The sequence below is a fragment of the Hermetia illucens genome, chromosome 6 (genome assembly GCF_905115235.1).
Source record: "Hermetia illucens chromosome 6, iHerIll2.2.curated.20191125, whole genome shotgun sequence".
In the NCBI taxonomy this organism is placed as follows: domain Eukaryota; kingdom Metazoa; phylum Arthropoda; class Insecta; order Diptera; family Stratiomyidae; genus Hermetia; species Hermetia illucens.
In genome coordinates, this window is record NC_051854.1 from 88,114,302 (window position 1) to 88,131,864 (window position 17,563).

At 43.5% G+C, this 17,563-nt stretch overlaps 1 protein-coding gene across 1 annotated transcript; it reads right to left on the reverse strand.

Annotated features, from left to right (window-relative positions):
* Nucleotides 1-7,853: 7,853 nt before the first annotated feature.
* Nucleotides 7,854-8,927, reverse strand: LOC119660193 (kelch-like protein 41). Its single transcript, XM_038068614.1, has 3 exons — nt 8,696-8,927; nt 8,444-8,550; nt 7,854-8,378 (listed from the first exon to the last, which is right to left on the reverse strand). The coding sequence occupies exons 1-3, from the start codon at nt 8,901-8,903 to the stop codon at nt 8,061-8,063; spliced, it is 633 nt and encodes a 210-aa protein (XP_037924542.1). The 5' UTR covers nt 8,904-8,927; the 3' UTR covers nt 7,854-8,060.
* Between the last annotated feature and the right edge of the window lie 8,636 nt (nt 8,928-17,563).

A 17,563-nucleotide genomic window follows, 5' to 3' on the forward strand; every position in this document is an offset into this window, starting at 1 on the left:
GTTCAAGAAAGTCGTCATTGACGCAGATGAGGTCAGCTGTCTGGCTAAAATAGTTAAGTCGTCAAGGAATGCACCCCGTTGGAATAGAAAACTAGCCAGAATGAGATCAGAGGTACGAAAACTATTCAGCCGGGTAAAACAAACCGGGGACTGGCTGAAGTAAAAAAATGCACTGACTGCGTATAGCAATGGGATCGGGGAAGCAAAACGGAACAGCTTGTGGGAGTTCTGCGAAGGGATTGAACAAACAAGAGAAGCAACCAAAGACGGGGCAATATACTCTGTCTGTTTGAGGATGGATGATGGGACATTTACCGAGTATGTGGAGGACAGAATATACCTACTTCTTAGAACCCATTTCCCAGTGTCCTAACTCACAGCGGAAAGCGACACTATTCTGCCTGACACCTCAAGGACGAATAAAAGGGACAGAAATAAGAAGTGGAAACTAGCAAAGAAGGTATGCTGGTGGTCAGTGGGAACTTTAAAACCAATAAAATCACCCGAAGTAGATGACATCTTCTCAGCACCAATCCAGAAAGTCGTAGAAATCCTCTTAGAGTCTTTTCTACGGATCTTAAGGGGCAGCATAGTCCAAGAGCGTGGAGGCGGGCAAAAGTGGCTCTTACCGCGGAGCCTCACCGAAGGTTATCTGGTACGATGGGAACCGGGATGGCCCTCTGAGAGCATATGCTCCTGGACTATTCCTGGAAGGTGTTCTTTCGGCCCAGTTATATGCTGGAGTTTCATGGTGGTTGTGGTTATGCATACATCGCGGGGAAGCTCCTACCGGCTCAAGGGTGGAGTTGCGCTTACAACAGGGGTGCAAACAAAATCATGGCTGATGTTTATGAGGATACTGATAGCGCCGTGCTCCAATTCTTCTTCACTGTTCTCAGAAGAAAGACCTCATTCGGTTTCATTTTGTAAAAACGTAACACTTGTAGTAACCACGAATGTAAAATGGAGTTAAAGGCTGATTTATAACCGATGTGGGCTGCCGAGATATAATTAACGTATCGACTTTAAGTTGCTCCTTACAACTTCGCAGCCTGCGCATCCCTTTTCGCTCGGCATCTATCAATTCAAGAACATCAAGATGTTTCGATATTGAGCCATTCTGATCAGTGCGCACAAAACTGAAGTGACGACTTTGTAAATTGTAGGAAGACAAGTATTTGGTCGACATTTGGAACAGCAAGAGCCGCCTTCTTCCCTGGGAATGAGCAAAGTTATCCTCTTGGGAAAACATTTTAGAACTAATTTAGGATCGACAATCATCATCATCTAATTAAATTGATTTGCCAATAGCCTGTGAGTGCTATTGATCCGTTTCAGCCAGAAGCTGTGAATCTTGGCGCCTTCCAAATCCCTGAGATTTCAAGGATTGCTTCTACGTCGACTTCAGTCAGGCATGGTCATTTTGGAGAAGCCCTCGCATGAACGCATAAGACGTAGGAACCACGCTGCTTCTAAATTCCTACGGCTAGGTTGGCTCGAGGTTACTTTCACGACCTGAGTTAGTAAGATATTTAAAGAATCCCCGGTGGTTTTGGAAGAGGAAAATGTTGTGTCCGAATAGCTGAATGGTTAGAGCACAAGGCTATAGTACGGAAGGTCACGGTTCAAATCTCACTGGGGGCAGAGGGATTTGTATCATGATTTGACATCGGATACCAATCGACTCAGCTGTGAATGAGTCCCTGAGTCAAATCAGTGTAATAATCTCAGGCGAACGCAATGCTTGACCACATTGCCTCCTACGGTGTATTGTAGTGTACCGTTACGGTATCGAAAGCCCTGATCCAATATGGATTGTTGCGCCAACGATTATTATTATAAGGTGTTGCCTGCCCTTTGCTGAAAACTTTTTTGATACCTATGAGTACGATTGTGGCATACCGCAAGTTTCTGCTTCAGCATCTCGAGAATTCCTTCAATAGGCATATCATTGGAAAGAAGGTAGTTTCCAATGATGTTGGCAATGCATCTCTGCCCACTTGGTGATTGATTTCCAAGAAGTGCGTGACACGGCCAATCTACTTTCTCAGCTTTTCGACTATTCTGCTGAATCCATACAGTCAGTACAGTAAAGTCCTCCTGTGCGTACCTCTGTTATTCGCTCCAGGATGTTGATTATTGAAACGAATAACTATGGCAGCTGCAACGTAGACCGAGCTATGACCCTCTGTCGTGGTCATGTCGCTAGCCAAAAGATCAGCCAAAATTGTCTCAACGCCAGCAATGATGTTCGAAGTTATCAAAGTAAACTTTAGTTTTGGGGTCTTTGGCCTAGCGTCTGGGAAAATCTTAGCATATTCTGTGAATGCGGTCAAAGCCTCATTATAAATTGGGTCGACATCCCCAGTCACTAGCCTTCTCCTGATTACTGGGTTCAGGGAGTGCCTTATAGGTAGAGTATTCGAGTTGCTCCGTTGTTCAATCCTGTTTGTTGAAGACTTCACACCGAGCTCAAGTGGAACTTTATGGAAAATTTGTTGGCTAGTTGGTAGCGCAACTTGATTATTTTCTACTATCGCCCGGTGCTGATTGACGACGTTCTACTCTGGAACATGACTTAGTTCCACAAAGCGGGTTATGAACGCGAGTGGATGTCTGTATTCGGATGGATTCCGTTTCTAATCTGAGACACGGTATAAGCGCGAACGATAAATTCGTTGAGTTGGTTTGTCAAAACCATATGATGCCTAGGTCGTCCGTTCTTGGTGGTTGACGACATAACCCCCAAATCATCCAAGGGTGAAAGCCGCTCCGATGTTGTTGAGCAACATTTAGCCGTGTTGAGAACTCTCTTTGTGTCTCCAGGGTCCCATTAAAATTATTTATAACTTTTTATATGGTTACTATTCACTTTTTATGTGGTTACTATTCACTCCTTAGTCTATCGAGTCAACCCCACTTATGCGCCATCGTTCACGGTTTGCTGAAATGCATTTTAACTCCCATAAGGAAAAGAAAGAAAAACTTCCAACATGTATGCCCCCTTAAGGTCAACTGCAAATGGCCCTTGCCACTTGCTATATGCAAAGATAGACAATAGGTCCAGCCACTTCCGCGCAAATTGCGTGTCACAGATAGACAGACATTGAATTGATTTTAATAAGATTTTGTTTTACATGTAACTTTAAAAGTGCTATTGCCTAGGAAAAAAGGGAATTAGAACAAGTCGATATACAAATAAACGTTGTAGCCGGGAAATTGGAGACCCAGAAGCACATGGAGGAGTTGGACTCTACAAACCTCACAAGGAAAGTATCTACATATGCTGGAGCTACTATTTTTAGTAACTATTTAACTTGAAAACTAGCGAAAATATCAAAACCAACTGGGATAATAATATATACATAAATATAATACTGCAAACTATCACACTTGTCGTAGCCGAAAATTAGTTATCCGTGAAAGCATTTTCCTGTCATTATGTGCATGCTTCAATGTTGCAGCATTCCAAATATGAGGACACTAATGGGACTAATGTCCATCAGAAGCATTACAACGTCAATATGTTTTTAACCAAATAATTATAATGCGGTATCCTTCTTCATTTACCAAAATACCCAATTTCAATTAATAATAACTTAAATGACAAATGGATCGTATCAATTAGTCCCTGAGGCCTATTATGCGTATACACTATAAGTAGGGGAAACATAGAGGCAAAGATAGACATGTAATTTTCATAATTCAATTACTAATTACATATTGATAACATTTTAGACAGCCCAATCCATTACGCAATTTATTGATATTTGCCCGATGCCCATCAGTGACTGCTGTGGAAAATAATTGAAAAGTTTGAATGAACGAAATAAAAGATATTTGACGGAATGTGATTGTAAAATATATTAGCCCCCCTTCGGAAAATTATTCGGCCCTGTTTGCGAATTTTCTTATTCTATCAATCAAATTAATCAAAATATTAAGGATCACACCCCAGTAAGCAACTGCGGCAATTACAAGGACATGTTCCAAAGAGAACATTGGAATAGTGCTGGCTCAGGAGCCCTGCGGTTTGCAAGGAAGTATGCAGGTAATTTGGAAATTCTCTTGTAAAAAACCAAGAGCTTGCTTAATTTTTAAACGTAATTTAAAATACATATGTCTTTCAGAGTTCCTGACCGGGACCTTGTGACTATCCAAGTCTCATTGGCAGCCGGGAGGAGCACTCGAGAGGCAGTCGTGGCATCGGTCCACACCTCAAGAACGAATAAAAGGTGAACAAAGGACAACTGGAAACTAGCAAAAGAGGTATGTTCAGAAGCTAGGCTAAGGTGGGCAGTAGGAACTTTTAAACCACTGAAATCACCCGAAGTAGTGGCATTTACCCAGCACTAATCCAGAGACGCTTAGCAATCATCCTAGAGTCTCTTCTGAGGGTGACAAATCATAAGTCGCCAGGAGCCGATGGAATTACAGCCGAATTGGTTAAATATGGAGGCGACCAGTTACACCAAGTGGTTCATCAACTTGTGCTCAAGGTATGGGACAGCGCATCAATGCCTGACGATTGGCAGCGAGGCATAATCTGTCTCATACATAAAAAGGGACATATCACACAGTGCAGCAATTATAGAGGTATCACGTTGCTGAGTACCATCTATAAAATATTCTCCACTATCTTGCTAGGCCGGATAGCCCCATACGCCGCGAATTCGGTATCCCGACGAAATTAATAAGACTGACTAGGCTGACCCTGACCAATGTGCGAGGCCAGATAAAAGCAGCAGGATCACTCTCAAGACCATTCGACATCAACAACGGTCTACGACAAGGGGATGCGCTATCATGCGTCCTCTTTAACCTGGCCCTCGAGAAGGTGATCCGTGATGCTGAGGTGAATGCAAGAGGTACGATCCTCTTCAAGTCCACCCAACTACTGGCCTATGCTGACGATATCGACATCATGGGAAGAACCACCCGAGACGTTCAAACTGCCTTCATCCAGATCGAGCAGGCGGCGCGAGATCTTGGGCTGCACATCAATGAAGGCAAGACAAAATACATGGTGGCAACGTCAGCACCGAAGACGAATCAACCAACAACATCATACCGCACTGGTCAAACACAAACACCAACAAGAATAAGGATAGGGGAATACAACTTTGAGACCGTTGACAATTTCTCCTATCTAGGGTCGAAAATCACAACCGATAACAACTACGATGATGAAATCCGCGCACGGTTGTTGTCAGCCAACAGAGCCTACTTCAGCTTACAAAGACTGTTCCGCTCGAAACGTCTCACCATAGGGTCAAAGCTCTTACTGTACAAGACTATGATCTTGCCAGTCCTCATGTATTCCTCGGAAACTTGGGTTCTTAGCAAGAAAAATTGCGAACTCTTGGCCGCGTTCGAGAGAAGAATCCTCCGAAGAATTTTTGGCCCCCTACATGAGGATGGACGATTCCGTAGCCTACACAATGACGAAATCTATGAGCGATACCATGACCGTCCGGTTGTGGATAAAATCCGGCTCAATAGGTTACGGTGGGCGGGTCACTTAATCCGTATGGATGAGGATGATCCCACCCGGTAAGTCTATAAGGGCAATATCTATGGTAGGAAAAGAAGACGAGGCAGACCCTGCCTAAGATGGAGCGATGGCGTAGGCCAGGACGCCAGACAGCTTTTAGGGATATCGAATTGGTGGACCTCGGCGCAAAACCGGGATGTCTGGAGTTCCTTATTAAGGCAGGCCTAGACCGGATACCGGTTGTTGCGCCGTTGATGATGATGATGATGATGTCTTTCAGAGTTCCTGACCGGGACCTTGTGACTATCCAAGTCTCATTGGCAGCCGGGAGGAGCACTCGAGAGGCAGTCGTGGCATCGGTCCACACCTCAAGAACGAATAAAAGGTGAACAAAGGACAACTGGAAACTAGCAAAAGAGGTATGTTCAGAAGCTAGGCTAAGGTGGGCAGTAGGAACTTTTAAACCACTGAAATCACCCGAAGTAGTGGCATTTACCCAGCACTAATCCAGAGACGCTTAGCAATCATCCTAGAGTCTCTTCTGAGGGTGACAAGGGGCCCCATAGTCCTGGGATATATACCGAGGCCATTGAGACGGCCAAAAGTGGTCTTTATTTCGAAAGCGGGTAAAAAGGATCTTTTTCACCCTAAATCTTTCAAATCAATTTGCCTGACATTGTTCGTACTCAAAACGGTGGAAAAGGTCATAGACAACTATATTAGAATCCCATACATCAGTGTCAACACGCTTACCGGGCAGGACGGTCAACTGAAACTGCTCTGTATCAGCTGACGGATGTACTACGGGATGCCATAGAAACAAAAGAAATAGCACTGTGTGGGTTTTTGGATATCGAAGAAGCACAACACACCGCACACAGAGATACAAAATGACCTGAGCTGCAAGGGAATGGAAAACACCCTGGCTTTGTGGATGGACAAAATGCCAGAGGCTAGGCAAATATAAGTACCGACAGATCCAAATTCTATTGTCATAAATACTATTCAAGGTTGTCCACAGGGCGGGGTATTATCGCCACTTATGGTAGTGGACCAACTCGTGAATGTGGTAATAAATACTGGAATAAAAATGACATTGTTTTTATCTGTAGGGGCCTGTGTCCAAATATGTATCCAAACTGGACCAAGGGTTACTAGTGCCTGGTGCAGGAAGGTCAGACTGCTAATCAATCCAACTACCATAGTACAATTAAGAAGGAAAAGTAAGCTTGATCACATAAGAGCCATAAGGTTACATGACATGAAGGTGAAACGAGAAACAGAGATCAAAGAAGATCTGGAAGACACATGTCGGAAAATCATGGGGCTTCTGATGACTTGTAGTTTCATAACAGAGTAAAAAATGGGGCTGCAGCACGAATATACTACTTTGGATGTACACTGCAATAGTAATGCCAATGTTTACCTTAGGGCCCATAATCTGAATACGCTCGGCTCATCCAACAAGGTCTGGATACTCCGGGTTCCAGGCCATGTTGGGTTCGAAGGCAATGGGGCAGCAGACGAACTGGCCAAGCAGGGGATGGACGCCTTTACACGAGACATAATCCTTCTGTAGAATCGGAAATGGTGTCAATAAATTATGAAAAAGAAAGGTTGAGGGAGAGCAGTCCAGTGTGCTCATTGGGAGATACGAACCCACACACATAAAGGATTGCTTAAACCTCACCAACAAGAACCTCCGAATCATAGTGGAAATTCTCACTGGTCACTGTCGGCTGTCCCCTAGAGGAACTAGGGATATCTACGGACACTGCCTGTAGGTTCTGTGCGGAGTGTGATGAAACCCATATACACGTTCTGCGAGAGTGTACAAAGTTGGTCGAAGTATCTGGGAGAACACATAATCCCAGTTGCAAAGTTGAAACATCTGGAAGGAATATACCCCTTAACGGTTATAGGCTTGTCTGAGACACTATGATTAATAGATATACTGTAGCTAGGGACATAATAGTTCTTAAAGGACGTAGTGCGACTTTCCCTTAACAGAATAATAACGGTAAGGTCTCACTGACCATTCCCTTCAAACACTGGAATTCAGTTGTCTCAACAATAGCATTTAGGAATGCTACTACCTTAATACCATCAAGCTAATACTGTTTCGTGTTTCATCAAAATTTTTTAGTACAAGATTGGTGGGAAGCAGCGTTCCATGTTGAGGGAGAGTGGCAATTCTATTTTTGGCCATTTCACACTATGGATCTACTATCCAGACAACCCAAACACATACTCACTGTAGAATGTTATAAAACAGTTTCAGTTGATGCCTTGGTTCAGACGTTTGTGTGAATTCAGTAATATTTGGGCCTTAGAAGATTTTCTTTCCATATTTAAAATTTCTTAAAGTAAGTCGCGATCTCAGAATCACTGTCAACCTATTAGGACCTCCATGAATGTTGCTAGCATTCCTCAATGAACTTCCTAAACAATTACAAACATTTTCCTCCTCCCCCTATGGGCACGAAGCAGTTATATTAAAATTCAGATTAACTTTTATGGATAAGAAGCCAGCTGACCGTGGACTTGAACCAACACCTGATGACAGCTATACGATATTAAAATCGAGAGGAGGCATACGGAACACCCGAAAGTTGGGAGGTTCAACGTCGAGTCCGTAGAAATTACCGATCAACCACTCGACTGCAGGAAGATTGTCCTGCATTAAAGTATTCCTAAGAACCACCTCGTCTAGAAACTTTTCGCTGATCCCCTGAGGTGTTATTAACTCCAGTAGCTCCCCTATGTGCGCATGCCGCTTGGTTACATTATGACTTATCCACCGCATTAAGGCTAAGAAAATCAACTCATAGCGACGGGGTAGTTCGGATGATTTCACTTCGATATTGCACAGTAGACGGATTATCTGTTTTGAGGGGAAAGTGAACGGTTATTACTTAATAACCCAACAGTCTATAATGTTATACTTACATCCTCTAAGCCCAACTGCAGAAAATCGGGTCCCTCCATAACCTCATGCAAGGATTTGGAAATGAATGATTGAAGGAAGGTTCGCAATTCACCCAGCCAATGGGAATCTGAAAACAAGATGCATGAGATTATTTTCATGTTAAATTTAAGGAGATAAAGATCCATTGAGTACAGCTTGAATGGCCCCGTATTATGGTAATGGCCAAATTCCAATGGTATAAACTATGTTATGTACTTGAACACCTTATTTACCCGCTAACTTCCAAAACTGAATGCAGTTCTTCAAATCCACTGAATTCTGCATGAAGGCAACGCAAAGATTCTGTAACTTTTGCATTTTTAACAGATTAGCCATTTTGAAGATATCCACTACCGTATCGGGAGACAGATCTATCTTTCCAGAGTAGAAGTATCTCATGACGATATCATCAATTGCGGGGTCAAACTGATCTAACTCCATGACTTCCTTCTTAGAATTCGCAAAATAAGCTAAAAAGGAATAAATAAGGGTTATAGGTGTGATTGGTTAGGTAAAATCATATTATGAAAGGCCTTTTTGGCTATCTACCTGGCTATCTGGCTTTAAATGCAAACAAATTTTGCAATATCAAAATGGTATCCAAGATCCTTTTTTTCTATAATATTTGTTGGCGACTTAAAAGTTCAATGATTTTTCAATAACTTTCCAAGATATCCTGGCTACAGAATTCCTGTCAGGAAAAAAATGGCCAATAATAAAATAATGATATTATAATTTTATGCGACATGGAAGTGGACTCCATTGATCTAAATTAAGATTTGTTTTAGGACACATCTCTTTGGGAACCTAAAAAAGATTTTGTAATTACTGAATTTGAGTGAGTCACAGTCAAAGACAATCTTGGTTACCTGGAATCGACCAAACGGGAAGAGCTATTCCAGAAATCTAAAACTGGCGAAATTGATCGTGAAGATCCATCGGATCCATCGGAAGTTCCGCTCGCCTCCTTACTAGTCAGGCCATCGTGGGCAGGAGACGGAAATCCTCCGAACACTCCAGGCTGACATGTGTCACTTTACTGAGCTTCGGGTGTTCGACCCTGAGAAACAAAAACATCAGGATACTGTCTGTAGCAATCGGAAGGAAACACACGAGTTAAAGATCCACGTCGGATCACATCCTCAACGAATGCGTCTCCTACTTCAGCTATTCCTGACGCAAAGAAGCAAAAACAAAGGCAAAATAAAGAAAACTAAATATAAGTTTTCAAAACAAAGAATAGTACAGAAATCCCTCAAGATCAATCTTTCGGGTGTTTTTGTTTCCTCCTGGAATAAGATGAAAAAACACAAGAAAGCCATCTAGACAGTGTCAACACACCAATACAATAATCACATGAGTCTCGGGCAAGAAGGTTATATACAGCAGGAGCACCTTCAGCGGCAAAGAGGCATGAATCTTTTAGGACGCTCTGGCTTCAGTTCCCTCTGCGAAGCCATAAGCAGCTGTGCAAAATCTATTGTCATGAAAGGTGCTGCCACGTGATCGTAGCAACTCGCAGCCATATACTTCCACATGGGCACACACCAGTGCACTGCATCCCATACACGGCACTAACCCCAACGCTGATCCGCAGAATTTTGTTCGCTCAACTCCCGTTGCAATGGAACGTATGCAAAACTTATCACTCTCCAAAAAATTTAAAAAAATGTGCTGGGAATTGAATCAATTGAATCTCGGGCCATTTACCTACCTCGTCCGTACTGCAAAGGTGCACAATGAGATTCCGTGCCCCTTCGCCGCTGGACTCGTTTCTTCTGGAAAAACAATGCGCAATTCGGAGTCACTTTTTAGTGAAATTAACAACTCCGTGGCAATTTCTCAAAAATTGGTTATCATTAATAAAAATAAAACTAGGTAGCTTGCTCCTACTACAATATATTTTAGTAGTTAGTAAATACGTATTTCGAAAGCTACTTACGAGTAGCTTAAGTACTGAGGAAGAGAGTAAGTGGCTTTCGAAATACGTATTTACTAACTATTAAAATATATTGTAGTAGGAGCAAGCTGCCTAGTTTTATTTTTACTTAGAAGAACTACAAGCATCGGAACGATAACTATTTTTTGGTTATCATTTTTTTGGGGGTAGGGTAAGTGAATGCATTTATGCACAGAGTTTTGGACTCCCGCAACAGTACATCGTCAGACTGCCAACTAAACACCTCCCCATCGTCAGAGACCTAGCCTGGAACCGTTTGTCACATCGCTTCGGGCTATTCCTCGAACTCTCAGGGAATTCTTTCCACCAACGGGAGAGGAGAGGAGGAAAGGAGCTGTCAGTTCGAGGAACCCCTTGCCATCTGGCTCCTCCACTGGTCGAACTCTATCTTCTTTGCAACGAGAAGCACCAGAACGTAATGGGCACACGGTTGCACCTGTCCGTATTTGTTAGCATCTCCTCGACAATGTTGTCTATAGGTAAGAGTGAAAACCTCCATGTCCACTCAAGAACTGGGTAAGGAAATAGTCAATCTCACCATGCTAACGATTAAGCCACGCAACTAAGTTGCAGATAAGCCGCGTAGTCCATTTGCCTCTAGTTTCATTTTGCCAAGAAAGCTGCCACTCGTCTGGGATGCGTTGTCGTTTTTCACGAGCAACCACCTCCCTTGCGCTTGGGGGATCACTCCCGCAATCACCATCACGGCCGGTTCAGAGAGAAAGCGGTATGCAGACGCCACCCACAAAGCTCCCTGTCTCTGTACTTGTGCCAGATGTTTACGATATACATTCTTGCCAAGAGCGTCGATCCATACCTCTGCACCATAGAGCAGAACAGACCCTACGTCCCAATGTTTGCCACTAGCCTACTTAATGCTGAAACTCTAGCTGCAGTCTTGTTCGCTGCTGTTTTGATTTGTTCAACAAAAACTCAACTTTGAGTCAGGAGTCAACCCGAAGTATTTGACCGCTGCTTTTCACTCGATTATCTGTTTTTTTCGGTGCAAGGTTGCAACCATAGGCAGTCTTCCGTAATTCGCCAACCGTCCACCAGCGACACCACTGAGTCCAACGCGAAGGTTACGTCTGGAATGCTTCCTTTGCAGCCTGGGCGACGAAACGTTACGGTTGATTTATAACTACCAGTCCTGTTCTCGCCACCATTTCGAGAATTCATTTCACCCTGGAGTCTGAGTGGGGCATGCCCCATTCAAGTGCCCTGGTTTTGAAGGCCCCATCAGGATCCGCCATCCGTGCCGTCTTCGAAAGCATCAAGTCTGCGTCGAAAGTCCGGCATCGTCTCATGCGGCGTAAGATGGACCCTGAAAAACGTTATCCCTGAACTCCGAATCCAGACAAAGCCGTCCCCTCGGCCTTGGGTAAGAACCCTAAGGAGGGTGCCCGGTCCTTGTTTCTGCACTGCTAACTGATGAGGCAGCGGTCTCATCAGACGCGCAACGTTTCCTGCATAGAATACAGCTTTCCTTTTCATTGCAGGTGTTCGCTTTATGGCCCGACTGACCGCATTTACGATATGTTGTCCTTTTGTCAGGTTCTCGGCAGGTTGCACATTTGTGCCCATAATTCAAACATCTGTAACATTTGCTTGGGGCGGCCCGGATTCATATCCTACACACTACCCAACCAATTTTGATCTTCCCGCTGTTTAGAAGCTTTCTCGCGTATTGCTCAGCAACTTTCACCAAAGTGAGTTTTTGGTCTCAGGAGTTGCCGGAGGTTGTGCCAATCCGAACATTCTCATTTGATGGCCTTTTTCTACCTAGTTCTTTTCAGTTAGGTAATCAAGATCTCGGATTTCCAGAGAACATGTGGCTTCCAAGCTGGAAACCAAAGCTTTCTCTCCCTTGCCTGGTTCACAGAACGTAACTTAATTTGTTGTCCCCGGGCCTAGTTCGACTAGGACACTAGCACCCTTCGTTTTACGAATGGAAGACACTTCTGCTTCGCTATATTCGGGTTTGATCTTGTAACGGATTTCACTGAGGACTTCCGCAAAAGTCTTGCCTTCCGTCGGTTTAATAAGCAGAGCTGGCGGTCCTCCTTCGTCTGCCCATTTTTTTCTTTCTGGTGCTCCATCCTTCGTGTACTCCTTAATTTTAAGCACAGATTTTTCTGATGACGTAGCGTGTTGTTGTCTATTAGCCCTTCTTGCTTTCTTCTTTTGAGCCCTGGAGAGTGAAGTCTCCTTTTCCTCCTTTAGTTTTTTCCCAGTTCGTTCTACAATGCATATCGCATGCGCTTCACAACTACCGCGCATTTCTTAATAAGCCTTGCCTCTTCAGTTTGCGCCCGAGTAATCGACAACCCTCCCACTCGGCTTATATTCGAAACCATTTGCTATGTTTCGGCAGTTTTCACAGTGCCTCTTTCCTCAACTATAGCACTGCGATTCAATGCAGACTACCTGCCCAGGATCCCGAAGGGGCTGGCTAATGATACACGCTACAACTACCACTTTTTCAGAGCTAGGCTCACATCACCCCATCGACGTCGATAAGGAATTATCGACGGCTCCGGGGACTTCCAGTGTGTCCCGGCATGTATCGGTCAATAGCAGTTCGGCCTTCACCGAGAAGGTTTCTCGAGGCTACTACCTAGGACGCAGATATTATGCTAGCTAGGAAGTCAGAGCTAGTTGCTCGGGCACGTCGAGGACGCCCCACCCGTTAAGAATCGTTGACGACCACTGAGGCAAAACTTGGTTACCATTGGAATATACAAAAGTGTTACTGGACATACAGGAGCTATTGGCTTTTAGCTACTAAACTCGGTTAAGTATTAAAAAATGATAAGTATCCATGAACCATCTATATTGATCAATTGATATGTACATACCTAACAACCAACAATTGAAAATAAAACTGGTAAAATGTTTGTGGACTGCTGCAATCGTTAATTATAAGTGCCTTTTTATCAAAATCCGAAAGTCTTGTTTGTTCCCTATTATTTTCCCTTGCTCGGTGTAGTTATTGCTGCTTCAAAATTGCAAAATTGTTGTCTCCTTTCCAGATCCTAGATCTGGTTGCATTAAAATATATTCTGGTGACAACTCCTTTTCGTTTACTTCAATAAGCTCGATAGCACCCACAAGCCGCATACCTTCGAGCCCTTCCAGTGGGATTCGACAACCAATTATTAACATAGATACTCTGATTTACACGGCATTGAGGGTTGAAATTTTAACTTCATTCCAAGCCATATTTGTGTTTCTGATAGCGTCAAGTACGTCGTATTTCTTCCGATATTCTCGGATTGTTCGTGTGATATAGTAGCGTTTAAAAGCAGCTTCCCTGCAACTCCGCCATGATATTTCCATAGCATGTTGCGCCCGTGGGACTTAAGAATGCATTCAAAGTGTTCCCTCCTTCCCGCAAGAGGCGACTAAAAAGGATAGAGACTTGTGATCTAATAACCTGCAAATTCTGAAACTTTATTGCTATCAAAATAGTACCTCAGGTCGGGACTGATCTCACTGCAACGACCTTGAGCTATCGTAAATGAGGTATGATTTATTTCTGGAACGTCCGCACGCTCCTTGAGAACGGTAGCGAGGGTCCTCTGAATGCTCGCTTTCTCCAACTTGAGCCGGAATTCCAACGAGATAATCTGGACATTCTGTGCCTAAGCGACGTAAGATGGTGGGACTCTGGATAGTACTTCTTTCCTTATTGTGGCAATGTACTTTTGTACTATGGAAAGCCAAGTGGTAGCAAATACGAATCTCCTGTTGGGTTGCTTCTGACGGCTGACGGGAGCCAGTTTTTGACAGACTGCTAACTACATCTTGCTCGAGCATTTGATGGGGAAACACAGTCTTGTCGACCGCAATGGTAATGGTGGGAGGTTCGTTTATTTTTCCAACAACCAAATCGACCACTTCGCTATCAGCAGTAGATTTAGGAGTTGTCTCCTGGATGTGCGTAACGAGAAACTAACTGACACACCTCAAAAGAGATCACCATCTGATGGTCGCTTACGTTCTCTTGCGTGTTCACTTCTCACAGGGTTGGGGAGGTGCGACCCCCTAAGTTAAAAATCGACTGCTTGTATTATCCAGCTGTTGCTTTGCAGTGGAAAAGTCATCTTGCTCACTGGACGGCAGACTGAGTAACACGCCTGAGAATATCGATGAGCATTGGGCTACCATCAAAAATACTCTTTTCGCTAGCGCTGCGTAAGTCGTCGGCCACGTCCCGAAGGGCGTCATAAGGTCTGACTGACTGCGGAATCGTGGAAGCGATTCCCGAAAAGTTTGGTGGAGTGTACGCCGTAACAAGAGAATTTCCTATTGTGCTGGTCAGGCAAAGCCGAAGATGCCGCAGTTCGCAATGATTTTAGAAATGTATACTGCATCACGGAAGAGCTAGCATACCGACAGGGTTACTCCTTTTATACACTCCTTCACTTTTGCCGTTTATTGACCTTGCCTGTAAATTATCCTTCATCGTCTTTAACATTTGAGATCTCGAAGTTGACGAGTTTGTTTTGAATGGATCCCTTCCTTAGTCCTGGAGTACCTCCTGCCGTCGCCCATCTGGAACATATACGGTGGGTGCTATCACGGCCTTTGCTGTCCAACAATCTGCCTTCAGTTCATCATCGTACTTTTCATTTTCAATATGTAAATTTATTAATGGATGTTTACGAAATGGCTTATTTCCTACAGGTGAACAGGCTGTCGCTGTTCTGCATTCGGTTCATAGTCCGGTCCGTAAATGCGATCAGCTGCATCGCCTACTGGAAGTTTGCAGGTAAGCATAGCTTCCATTTGATGCATATAGTACTGAATGCTGAAGGCATGCGCTATGACCTTATCTCCTTATATTAAATACGACGCGTTAATTCTATTTTCAGATTTCTATTCTCTGCCTCCATTGCGGGAACATTTACAAACATACATTTGCAAACCTTTCGGAGAAGTGGGGAAATATGAAAGCCTCGTGAATCCAACAAGGAATAAGAAACAGCTTAGACCTGATTCTAACGCCGAAATTGTTCATAGAGCATTGGTTAAGCTTCAATCAGCATCAGCATCAACGACGCAACAACCGGTATCCGGTCTAAGCCTGCCTCAATAAAGAACTTCACACATCCCGGTTTTGCGCCGAAGTCCACCAATTCGATATCCCTAAAAGCTGTCTGGTGTCCTGACCTATGCCATCGTTCCATCTCAGGCAGGGTCTGCCTCGTTTTCCTTTCCTACCATAGATATTGCCCTTGTAAACTTTCCGGGCGGGATCATCCTCATCCATACGGATTAAGTGACCCGGTCACCGTAACCTATCGAGACGGATTTTATCCACAACCGGACGGTCATGGTATCGCTCATACATTTCGTCGTTATGTAGGCTGTGGAACCGTCCACCTTCATGCAAGGGGCCAAAAATTCTTCGGAGGATTCTTCTCTCAAACGCAGTCAAGAGTACGCAATTTTTTTTGCTAAGAACCCAAGTCTCCGAGGAATACATGAGGACTAGCAAGGTCATTGTCTTTTACAGTAAGAGCTTTGACCCTATGGTGAGACGTTTCGAGCGGAACAGTTTTTGTAAGCTGAAACAGGCTCTGTTGGCTGCCAACAACCGTGCGCGGATTTCATAATCGTAGCTCTTATCGGTTGTAATTTTCGACCCTAGATAGGGGAAATTACCAACGGTCTCACAGTTGTATTCTCCTATCTTTATTCCTCCCGTTTGACAAGTGATGTTTGATGTTTGATGTTGTTGATTGATTGGTTTTCGGTGCTGACGTTGCCATCATATACTTTGTCTTGCCTTCATTGATGTGCATCCCAAGCTCTCGCGCCATTTGTCGCCTGCTCGATCTGGATGAAGGCAGTTTGTACGTTTCGGGTGGTTCTTCCCATGATGTCGATATCGTCAGCATAGGCATTTACCTCAGCATCACGAATCACTTTCTCGAGAGTCAGGTTAAAGAGGACGCATGATAGGGCATCGCCTTGTCGTAGACCGTTGTTAATGTCTACTGATCTTGAGGGTGATCCTGATCCTTTTATCTGGCCTCGCACATTGGTCATGGTCAGTCAAGTCAGTCTTATCAGTTTCTTCGGGATACCGAATTCTCTCATGGCCGTGTACAGTTTTTCACTGGCTATGTTTAGCGTTACTTACTGTCACTTTTGTAAAAATGGGTTTTCCATATATTCCGTTATATTCATTTTACACATTTCATGTTCCTAATATTAATTAACGCTACTTTATAACATTATTATTGTTATTATTCAACTTAGAAATCTTATCACAGAATTATCATTATGATTCAATTTAGAAACTTTATGACTATATTATTATTATTATTCAACTTAGAAACTTTATTATGGTGAACGGTGAAAGATTTTATTCGATGGGCCGCGTGTGTCTCCCGGTGGTTGCGACAGAAGAGACCGGCTTATTTCCTTGCGGTCCTTTCTGTCCCAACCAACAGCTCTTTCTCACCGCTAATTCTCCACTCTCGTGACGAGTTCTAAAGTGAGTGGAGAGTTCCGCGCCATCTACCCGTCCGCATCCGCAACATTCGAAATAAAATTCGAATGCTGCGGATCCTGCCGCGCCACATCATAGGCGGTTTTAAAGTCGATGAATAGATGTGCAACTGGTGTCCATATTCCAGCATCGTGGTGTATAAGGCTACACAAGATAAAGATTCCAAGACACGTTTTTGACTGACTGTTACTGTACTCTAAATCTCCTAACATATCCAAAACAGGTGAGGTTTTTTAGGCAGCCACATGACCGTCAAATTAAAGCCTAGTAAATTAGTTTTTTTTAATATTATTACATGGAAAGGGCGTAACGTATAAATGAAAAAGAAAGCTCTTAACAGGCTAACACGACCAAACAGAAATAATATTTGTTTATGACAACTGGTTTAAATTAAAATATACGGAGGTGTTTCCCAAATTAAGTAACTTTTATTTCACCCAGATATGGAATTAAAGATATTCTAGCCCACTGGAGCCAATAAAAGCGATTACTTTTAATGGTATCCGGCAAGGGTATTATAAATGGTGGTAACTTTTAGGGTTTTAGGGAAAGATAAATTCGATATAAGCTTGCAAAACTAAAATAGGTTTGTATTTATAGCTTCGGAAGAGGACAATA